This window comes from Elaeis guineensis, chromosome 7 (genome assembly GCF_000442705.2).
Source record: "Elaeis guineensis isolate ETL-2024a chromosome 7, EG11, whole genome shotgun sequence".
Classification (NCBI taxonomy): Eukaryota; Viridiplantae; Streptophyta; class Magnoliopsida; order Arecales; family Arecaceae; genus Elaeis; species Elaeis guineensis.
Window position 1 is genome coordinate 83,557,113 of NC_025999.2, and position 12,040 is coordinate 83,569,152.

At 33.8% G+C, this 12,040-nt stretch overlaps 1 protein-coding gene across 2 annotated transcripts; it reads left to right on the plus strand.

Annotated features, from left to right (window-relative positions):
* Positions 1–936: 936 nt before the first annotated feature.
* Positions 937–3,174, plus strand: LOC105048583 (uncharacterized). 2 transcript variants are annotated; one of them, XM_073261292.1, is made up of 3 exons: positions 937–1,164; positions 1,832–2,095; positions 2,906–3,174. In XM_073261292.1, exons 1-3 carry the CDS (start codon positions 1,147–1,149, stop codon positions 2,951–2,953), a joined length of 330 nt encoding a protein of 109 aa, XP_073117393.1. In that variant the 5' UTR covers positions 937–1,146; the 3' UTR covers positions 2,954–3,174. The 2 variants fall into 2 exon arrangements, with proteins under 2 accessions (XP_073117393.1, XP_010926230.1); XM_010927928.3 differs by having other exon boundaries at positions 970–1,164; positions 1,829–2,095.
* Positions 3,175–12,040: the final 8,866 nt, after the last annotated feature.

Consider the following 12,040-nt stretch of genomic DNA (forward strand, 5'->3'; position numbering starts at 1 on the left):
CTTTATTTTTAATTATATAAATATTGAAAAAAATTATAAATTTTTTTGTTGAATTTTGCACTCCTAACAAGTCATTTATCCTGCTTGCAAATTGTTAATCATGTTCAACTTGAATTTAACACATGCAATGAACTTCAAGAAATGTAGCACATTCAAAAATAATTGAGATAAAAAGTTTTACATGCACAAAATCTAAATTAAATGGTCGAATAAAAGAGGGTAGCTAATCTATGATGTGCATGATGTGCGGTATATTATATTAGCCATCAATCACCAATAAATAATGTGCACCGCATGTATATACAACTTGTGTCCGTATACATATTGTTTGCTGGCTACCATCACAAGATGGATGGCCAGTATGATACATTGTATGTTGCTGTGCACCCTAGAGGGATCGTGAACGAAATAAATAGGCATTACATTGCCGACATCCCGTATTAATTTGGGAAATATGTAAGGTCGGTATTCAAGCTTGTGTGGCTTAAACTTGGGACTAAAAAGGTGTGACATTGACCCACCATAACGAGCCTTACACCATTGCGGTATTCACCCATTTTGCGTAAAATAGAGGCTCCCCCAACATTCCTTCATCTCAACGCCCTTTAACTCCCAGATGACCGCTTGATGGCTTTCAATACGTTATGACAACATGTACTACCGGACCAATCCACCGTCCACCCAGTTAAAGCAAAGTGGCTCACTTTCTTTTGCACCCAAAAGCAGGAGTACCGAGGCCGGTGGAAGGCACCAATAGAGACCCAAACCTGTAGCCCAAAAAAAAAAAAAAAAAACCACGTAACAAGAAAAAACCAAACCGCTGTTTTGGGTCCCGGCTGCTCTTATTCAGTCTCACGTACAGCTGTCCACTCGCATGGCCATGAAGTTATGAGGCTTATCTAATGCGCCCACCTAATCATCCCAGTAGCTTTCCTTTTCATAGCTGGTTCGCAGAAAGATGAGAGGGAGTGGCAATACCGTAATATATGACAAATAACTTTTGGTAGTTAGTGTCCTATAAAGATTGGAGTTGGAGTGCCTGGCTCGTTGTTGCTCGCTCTTCGGATCCATCTCTTATGATTTCTTTTCTCTTCGAATAAGAAGGAAGAACATAAACTGCCAAGATTTTTTTTTTTGAAGGGAAAGATGGAGGACAAGAAGGAGGTGAGAACCAAGTTCGTCTTTTTCTGTAAATTTCTTTCTTTTTGGCTTTGATGGTGTCAATAATTTCTATTGTTCTGTTATTCGCTGTGCGTTTGAAAGATATCGATGAGGTGAAGCCATGAAGGTTTTTTCAGTTGTTTAGAGTAAGGATTAATCGGTAGATCTTTGATGAGCTTAATCTGTCTTCGTATCTTTTGGCTTGAGGATTATTCCTTTTATACGCTCTTGTAACTAATTCCGAGATTTCTGCTGGCCGATTTGTTCCATCTTTCTTTGCAATAAGTTTTCTCAAACTTTCAATTTTCTCTTTACCAAAAAAAAAAGGAAAAAAAAAACTTTCAATTTTCTGATTTCACTGGGCATACTAACACACTCGCTCTATATCATTCTTTTGACTTTTTACTGTACTACATATTTTAAATCTTTAATTTAGTAATACTCCATGAAAATTTCATACATGTACTCCTCTTTCTTGATGGATGCCTCTTTCTTGTTCTTTCCTTGCTTTATTTATTTTTTGAGACATTTTATAACTTCCTGTATCAATATAATTGATATCTTCTCCTTATGTTTATTTAATCTAACAATATTTTTTCATGGAGGAAATAAACAGCTCTAGTTGTTCGATTTTTCTTTCTTTTTTCTTTGTGGGGTGTTGGTGCAGCAGAACAACGGGTGGATGTCAGTGCCGGCGTTCGGGGACTGGGATCTGAAGAACGGGTTGCCGGATTACTCCTTGGACTTCTCCAAGATCCGCGAGATGCGCAAGCAAAACAAGAGGGATATCTCCCGCGCCAGCCTCGGCAACGAGGAGGACCTCATCCCCTCCCAACAACACCACCAATCCCAGGCGCAGGACCACCGTCCTCGTACTCCCTCCGCCGATCTCCACCGTCCGCACCACCTCCATCCCCACGACAACTCCCCCACCGTATGCACACCATCCCATTCTTTCTTTCTTTCCTCCTTCCCCTTATTAATATTGCTTAAAAAAATCAAATCAAATAGTGGCCATCAAAATCAAAATGGGGACTGCCGTAAATGTCCACTTCTGGCCGTTGATGGGCCCGCTGTCGTGACATGAGGCATTGGGTTCCTGCGTGAAAACGGCAGCGCGGTGAGAGAGGGGGTAGGGAAACGGGGAACGGGGGAAACGTCCACGGACTTACATGGGGTTCGACGTGTCGGATAGAGCGGCAGTCAAGATGCCAGCCCCACTTGATAGACCGCCTTCTTTTAGCCACGTCAGCACAAGAAGAGCGCATCCCCAGGCCGGGATGAATGTGAGCGGAAACAGCTGGGATCTTAGCCGGATCCAGACAATTTAGGTGGGTGATGGCCAGAAATATAATAAAGCCAGCCATTGCAAGCTGTCATTTCAGCGTTGATGACGACGCGTGTTAGTAATTAATATAGTTATAAGGGAAAGTTTCGCGCGAAGCCAAAGGATGGTATCTCAATATAAAAGTAATTTGGTGATGCAGGACTACAAGTAATCATTATGACCATCTTGATATGAAGACTACCGTGCATCATATTGCTATATGATAAATTTCTAAAGGTCAGAATCTAGGACATGGACCGTTAAAATTATTCTAAACAGACGGCTTTACTTTGACTTGATTTTGTATGGAAAAATGTACACAAATATACGATCTTGTAGACTTGTGGTGCGGAATGTTCCTTGTAGGCTCTAACCATTAGTCATGTGCTTACGTTTCTCGTGTGTTCTTTTGTGCAGGGGAGGAAGAAGTTTATGAGCTACTTCCATTGCTGTATAGGAGCATGAAATGCTGGCTTCCACAATTGCTGCATGGCCTGTAGGAACTGGGGGCGATCATGGCCTCCACAGCCTCCAAGTTTTTTGTGTGGTGATGTATGTTTGTGGGCGATTACTACTTATTCGCTATACATGCTTGGATTGTCTTCATTCTTATTTGAGTGCTTGTTGTGCAAAAAAAACGAAGTATTGTGGGGCTATGTATTTGATCAACCTTGGCACTTTGTTCACTGCTTGTTTATCGGATACGCAACAACGTTTTTTTTTTTTTTTTTTGGTAGGAAGATACGCAACAACGTTTGACAGCAAGTAGTAGTTCATATTGGGAGGTTTGACCGCCCACAATCCGGTTCGAGAATGCAACGCCATCATTGCAGCTTTCACTTTTTTTACCTGCATGAGATGCTCTTTTTCTTTCTAATCCCTGCTTCATGGGGTCATGTTATGTCAGCTTAGTGGGTGACAAACTCTGGATTTTGGGAATATCCTGTTGTATATCTGCAGACATGAAATGGTAGGATTTCCAGTGAATGAGATTTAAACTTCCATCCCCTAATGGAACTTTAATTGTTTGATCGAGATCCTAAACCATGCCATGCCCCAAATCCACCACAAAGGTCCATCACGTGACATGGCTGCATGTTCTTTAGGATAAGATTTAAGTGATAGAGTTAGCGTGTGATGAAATGGTATTATAGAAGACATGGCTCATGGTTCATCCGGATTAGAGGATATGGATATGGCAGTATAGATCTATTTGGATTAATCATGCATTAATTTTAGTATTTATGGTCAGATTTATGATATTTTGTGATTAGATTTTAATTGATTCAGATTCTTAGTCTAGGAAGGATGACTAAGGGAAATATGTGGGGACTTGTGACAGTATATTTTCAGTTTCATATTAGCTATTCATTAAGATAATCTATGGTATTTATATGGGCTCAAACATTTTCTGCTTGGTCTTTCTGGATAAGCTTTTGGGTTGTTACATTCTAACAATCCTAAAACTGAACTAGAGAATGAATGCATGTAACGTTTAAAGTTTGTGTGGAAACATGCCATCCAATTTTTTCTTTCTTCTTTCCCCACCTTTTTTTTTACTCCCATAAACTCTATAAATTATGGAGTGCAGCCACATAAGCCGTCAGGTCAAGAACAGTTTACGAAGGTGGCCGCACTCCATCTTTGAGTACAGTGAACTACAGGACAATGTAACCAAAAAAAAAAAAAAAAGAAACTACAGTACAAAAACTGGTGCAACAACAGGAATTCATCTAGGCCAAGCTACACCGCACAGCGAATCACTAAACGCATCACCCTCAGTTATGCTTTGCCTTTCCATGCTAGCAACCCACCAATTTAGATCAGCCCGAGTGTTGTATTTTAACTTTGTTAAGACCTATTTTTATTGTAATCTGAACGACACTTTCATCTCCAAGCTCGTATTCCTGCATGACATTGGCAAAACTCCGTGCTATCTGTAGCTGATTTTATACAAAGATCAACGCACGTACCCAAAACAAAAATCAACAGGATAGGCACCTTGCCAACCCTTAGTCGCTTATGCTTCGCTTGGACCCCAAACCGGTGCACTGCATATATCAATCCACAACTCAGATCAAATTCGTGATGGTTCAAACGATACTACGAGGATGATCACTATTTGAATTGTTTCACCGTGTCTGTGGATTTTGTTATGGGTCTTCAACAGTTCGCTTCTCAGAAAAATTATTAGTTGGATCACATCCACCGACTGAGCAGCGGACCAATCCCATCACAGCAACCCGCACAATACATCTACATTGCTCTGTTTTTTTCTCCACTTTTTTTCCTCCATATTTGCACATGTTGCTCGTGGTTGAACTGATCCACTGTTGAGCTGGTAGATTTGGCCCAACCAATAATTTCTTTAGATCAAGATATTAAAATTTTATACAGCAATCAAACTTATATGAAAATGAAGCTATTAAAACCATATCTCCCATCAGCCTATTGAATCTAAGATCTCTCTCCCATCAGCCTGTCGAATCCAATATCTCTCCCATTAACTGTCGAATCAACCTACAACCATCTGCAACCAGAAAAAAACCAAATTGGATGTGATCCTCACTACTGTCAAGCAATACCTTAGTTTTTCAATCCCAATTTCAAGAATTTCTAATGAAGAGGCCACCTTATAAGCTCTCAGATGGGTTGGAGACCAAGTCTGCAGCGAACGTCTTTTTATAACGCGCCTCATCCATGAGAGGCAGCATATGAATCAATCACAAAGACTGAAAGATAGACGTTATCTACGATGATGATTGTATAGAAATTAATTTTATCACAATAACTATAAAGTATATCTTTATCATTTTATTGGAGATTTATTTTTAGTTAGAGTTCAGATCTTTAGTGTAAGCTATATTCGGATGGGGTTTAATCAGAAAAAGTCCAATATTCTCCCACTTGATCCAACCTAACATAAGCATCTTCATTTTAATTATTTAAAATATTTTAAAAATATTTAATAAAAAATTCTTTGGACCTGATAATTAAAAAATTGACGTAGATCCACATTTAAAAACTTAATTGCTCTCTAAGATATACACTTCATACTTGATTGTAAAATAATCTTCAATGCAAATTATGATAATAAATGTATTATCAATCAACATATAATGTTCCATACATCACTATACTAATGACATCTCATAATCAAGTTCTTTATGTGAAATTTTACTTTATGAATAGACAAAATTTTATACATATTCTTTGATCATCTTTATATCACATGATAAATAACTAATTAGCATAAAATAAATTAAATTAAATTTATTATAAAATCCAATGTGATAACTTTATTTATAATGTCCAATATATATTACTCATAAAATGAGCTAATGAGCCACATGGCATCTCAAAATTCCAAAAATGAGTCTTTTAGTCAATAGATTTATAATTATCAACTTTGTATAATATATGCCACAGACTCTATGTCTTTTATTCTCTCAGGAAGAGCCAATTATTTAATACCAATATATCGCTGATACTTGCACTCTTCATACTATAGAAGAATCTTACTGCAAAATTATTATCACAGTATATATTTATCAGTCTACTTAATAAAATCAATAATTTCAAATTATGTGATAAAATTTCGTAACTATATAGCTTGTGAGAAAGTCTTATGTAAGCTATATACTTAACAGATGTAGTGAACAAGACCTTATTTTGCATATATCCATGATACAGTATCTCCTATTAGTAGAAAGATATATTGGATAATAGACTTCCTACTATCGATACATCAAACAAAGTTTGAATCTTAATAACATATTACTTTATGGTGATCAGACAGATTGTATATGAGCATGTAAACTCTTATACTTTATAGATCATACATGATTTTCTTTACAGTTTTCTAATGCTCTATTTTTGGATCATGCTAATAATGTCCAAGCATTAATATAATAAAAGCAATATCTAGATGCATACAAATATGGGCATTGATTAAACTCTCAATAATAGATGTATATGTTATGAACCTTATTTTTTATTTTTTTATCTTAATTTTTGGATATCGAGCTTTATAAATTTGTCATCCTTTACAAATGAGCACACCTAAAGAAATAATTTTTCATCCCAAATTTAGTACTATAAAGATGAAATGCTTTAAGATAGTCCAAGTAACCCAAGGATCTATCCCCGTGAAGCTCAATGTTGATAATATAAACAACTTTATCCATATCTTTTATCTTAAAATTTTGAAGTAAAAGTTACTTAGTTTTCTCAATTAGACCAAAATCACTATTAGCAAATAGAATATTATTCACATAATACCAAAATTATGAACTTAATCCCACTTACCTTTGGATATATATATATATATATATATATATATATATATATATATATATATATATATATATATATATATATATATATATATATATATATATATATATATATAAAATTTAATAGTATTTTTTATTTAAATTCAAAGAAAGTGATTATCTCATTAAATTCGAGATACCACTATGTGAAAGCCTGTTTAGGTCCATAATTGGATTTCTTTAATCTGTAAACTATGTGCTTTTGTCCACTGACCATAAAAACTCTCGGATTGTTTCATGTAGATCTCTTTCTCTAAATCACCATTAAGGAAGGCTGTTTTCATATCTATCCGATGTAACTCTAAGTAAAAAATGAGTTACTAAGGCTATGATAATCCTAAAAGAAAAATAGGTCCTTTTAAAGTCAATACCTTTTTTTTGTATGAATCATTTTGTTACAAGTCTGATTTTATACTGTTTGATCTTCCCATTAGGATTTTTTTTAGTCATACATATCTATTTGCAACCTGTTGATCGCACTCTTCAGGCAGGTCAACTTATTTTCAGACATGGTTGTTATCCATAGAGCCTAACTCTCTCCTTTTATAGTATCTAACCATTGTAAGGAGTCCTCATCTTTCGTGACTTATGAGAATATCTTAGAGTCATATCTTTTTTTCATATTAGTTAGATCTGCCATATAATCAGAGGTATAATAGATTTACTTATTCTAGTAGATCTCTAGAAAGCTATCCCTTGATCTACTTGTGACGGTAGTTAGATAGTTGCTTCTTCGATAATAGAAATATTATTGGATGAAATTTCATAAAATGGTGATTCCTCCTGAATGTTATTCTAGAAAATAACTATAGAAACTATCACTTCAGTCTGCTTTTTAGATGTAGAATTTATTTTTTATATTTTCTCAAAGACAATATCTCAAGGTTCTTCAGTCCCAGTAAATATACCATCCTCTAAAAATCTAGCTTTATTAATTTCTACTATCTGTAGCATACGAGATGAATAATAAAATCTATATCCTTTTGACCTCTTCGAATAACCAATAAAAAAAATTATTGATCGTTCTGAGATCAAATACCTTTTCTTATGGATTATAAACCTTTTCTTTAGCTAAATAACCCCATATATACATATATTCCAAACTAAATTTCCTATCAGTCCATAACTTATGAGGAGTCTTTTAAATTATCTTAGTAGCAAATTTATATAACATATATGCATAGCCATCTTTACAACCTTATCCTACAAGTAAATAGGTAGAATAGAATAATTTATCATAGCCTAAATCATTTTTTTAAGCATTCAATTTCTTCTTTCAACTATATTTTAATCTGGTATGTTAGGCATTGTATATTGAGGTATAATTCTCTATTCCCTTAAAACTTCTGCTAATGGTCCTAGCAATTCCATCTCAATATATCTACTATAGTACTTGCCATCTCTGTCGAATATAACTACTTTAATTATTTTTTTTAATTATGTCTCTATCTCTATTTCAAATTTTTTAAAAGCCTCAAAATATTAGCCCTATCATATAGAAGGTATAGATACATATTGTAAATAGTCATCAATAAGTGTGACAAAATATTTTTATGAATTACATATGAGAAAAAAGTTCACGTAGGTCGGTATGAATAATTTCCAAAGTTTCTTTACTTTTTTGGGCATCTTTCTTAGACGTGTATGTCTACTTTACTTTTATGCAGTCAAATTATGATATAAAATTAGTGAAGTTTAATGATTTTAAAATCTTATCCTTTACTAGCCTTTTGACTCTTTTTTCAGAGATATGCTGCAACCTCCATACCATATCATAAAAGAGTTTTCAAAAAAATATGAAAATCAACTTTAGAATCTAAGATTTTCTTGTAGCATCCAACTGTCTTAATGAGTGAATATATTTGATTTTCAATGAAAATTGATCATTCAGTCTTAGTCAAAGGCTTTCTTAATAGGAAGCCTTGAATGTTGTTAGCAATGTGCATAAATACATTAGAATCAATAGGCCAAAGAAAACTAGAAATATTTACTAAATTGAATTCAAAATACACACAAGAGTAAAGAATATTTTTCTTTTACAGTCATTTTTTATATTTTTTATAATTTTTATTTAGATGTTCTTTCTTTTATAGAAGAAGTATTTGACAACTTTATTAATAGTTTCACCTAATGCTACAACTACTAATATTTTCTTTCCATTTGCCTTGGGTACATCCTTTTCTTTACATGCTTTTCTATTAACTTGATGTGAAGCAAAGTTCACACTCACCATCTTCTCGTCTCTCAATCCCTTCTCCACTTGCATATATTTGGTTAGTGATTGATTAATTATCTAATTCTCATTGTGTATATTATAGGAGATCTTAAATATATCATACTTTGATGGAAGAGAAATAGAAATAGAATATATCAAAAGTATCTGATATGAAAACTTTAATATTAGATAACTATACTATTATATCCCTCATCTTTATAATATGCTCATAGATGCTAGCCTTTATCTTGTCAGAACTTACTGATTTCTACTACATAATATCTAAAAAAATACGTGCCTTATTACATGAAAGGATAGATCCCCTATTGCGCCACATTAAATTTCTTTATGGAGCAAACAGAGGCAACTGCAACACTCATATTTTTCAAAAAGCTTATCTATTATGGTATACTTTATCTATAAGTGGTGAAGGTTCATCCACTCATAATACTAAGTCAAGGTCAGCACATTCTAATATGAGCATTATTTTTTTTTTTTACTCCAAGAAATTTGATCCATTAAGAGAAAGAATTTTTTTATGCTACTATCAATAATTGTAAAAATTAATACTGCAAATAATACATACTTATCTTATCATCAAATAATTAGACTAATTAAATTTTATCCAAAATAAATAATTTTTTTTATATTTAACTTTAGCATGTAACCAGATGTATCATTATGTCTCTCTTTTGGGCAGATGCCATAATATTTTAGTGGCTATACCCATTTAGTGATATATTATATCACCAGTGAATCCAACAAAATATGTATATCAGATACAAGCAAAAACTATATCTTTGGATATGAAAAAGTCATTCGATCCAACATACAATCCTACTATTTTACTCATCTAAATCTCGAATATGAAAATACTCCTTTGAGAGCTAACCAACATTTTAATAGCTTAGACGTAATTATTATACTATTAAATTTTTATTAGATCAATTATATTTATTTAGAAATATATTTTATATAAAATTTCTGATTTTAAGAGTTCATGATCTCTTTGGTAATTGCACTGAAATAATCAAATTAAAAACTTTCAATCCCTTATAAACAATATCAATAAACTTTACATACTAAACATGATATGATATAATTACGATACTATTAAAACTTCATTGGATGAATTATATTGATCTAGAATTAGATATTATAGAAAGATTTTGATTTTAAAAGTTTGTGATCACTTTGGTGATCGCATTGAATTAATCAAACCAAAAAATTTTAATATTTTATATATAATATCAATAAATTTTATATGCCAAATATAGCATGAATGCATCATCAAAAATACGATAATAGACCTGTAATTCTTTATTTACAAATAAATAAATCAAATAGCATATAAATTAATAATATAATATATAAATTTATATTTTTATATAATAAAATCATATGATAGGAACCTTATTATAATTATCAGAGAATCTTTATGTAATAAAGTTTATTACGGGGACAAATAATAATCCAAGAATCTTTATATAATAAACTCTATTAGAAGGATCAAAATACAATTTTATAAGGACCTTTATATAATAAGTTCTTTGTAAGGGGCTTAATTGCAAAATTTCCTAAATCAATTTGGTTGAGTTTTAACTTTAATGCATTCGGATCTGGGTTTATGGGTCGAACCCGAAACCTGAAACCCACCGATCTTCTTCCTCCCTCCACCCTTTTTCCTGATCGTAGCCGGCGATCCCCTTCTTCCTAATCCCGTCGGTAGTCACCTGCCACCCACAACTACTGGCGGCCAGCCTAGACCGTCGTCCCAACCGTCGGTGTGCCAGCCAATGGATGGTTTGATGGGTGATCAGTGGAGAAAAAGAAGCCATAAACCGATGCTCCTCCCCTCCAAAAATTGGCTGGCGGCCATTGGAAAACCTCAATCGACCGACCACCCTTTTTATGCCACCGATAGGGAGGAAGAATCGGTGGTTTGTCGAGAGGCGGCAGTTCCATCTTCACCCCTGGTGATCTCTACACCCCCCCCCCCCCGGTGATCCGACATCGCGGCTCATGGGACTCGCCGTCGGTCCATCTCGATGGCTACCGGAGGTCGACCAGAGATTCGACCACCACGACGAGAGGAGTGCACGACTACAAGAAATCAGAGCACCTTCGACCCTCTTCTTCTTTTGACTTTCTTTTTACCCTCTTATTGACTTATTTATATTTTATTTTGGGGGCCAACGGGTGGCTGCCGGTGGGGGAGGATGTGAGCAGCTTGCCTTGGTGGCCACCGGATGCAAGCCAGAGATGAAGGAAGGACACGAGAGATCTGCCATCTTCCCTTCTTTCCATTTATATTTATTTATTTATTTAAATTATAATTTAAGTTCATAAATAAATAAATAAATAATATAATATAATATAATATAATATAATATAAGCCTCTACCATCATAGAATCCATAGGTGATTCCTTAGATTGATCGTGACAACTCTTACAAACAATCGGCTACGATGGTTGGTCAGATATATATTTATGAAATTTTAATATAGATAAAAAAGTTTCAATCTTCAAGTCAAATAATTTATATGATTTTGATATTATAATATTAAAATTTTATAGGATAATAAAATTTATATGAAGATGAAGCCATTGAAACCAACCAGAATCTCTCTCATCAGCCTATCAAATCCAAGATCTCTTCCATTAGTTTGTTGAATCAGCTTACAACACCTACAACCATAAAAGAATCAAGCTGGATGTTCTCCTCACTGTCGTTGAACAACACCTTGATTTTTCAATCTCAATTTCAAGAATTTTTTATGGAAAGGACCTCACAAGTTCTTGAATGAATTGGGGACCAAGTTCATAGGAGTGTCATTTTATAACGTGCCTCATCTATTAGAGATAGTATTTGAATTAATCACAAAGATTGAAAAATAGATATTATCCACAATAACTATGTAGAGGTTAACTTTATTATAATAATCATAAAGTATATCCTTATTATTTATTGGAGACTTATCTTTAGCCAAAGTCCAGATCAAT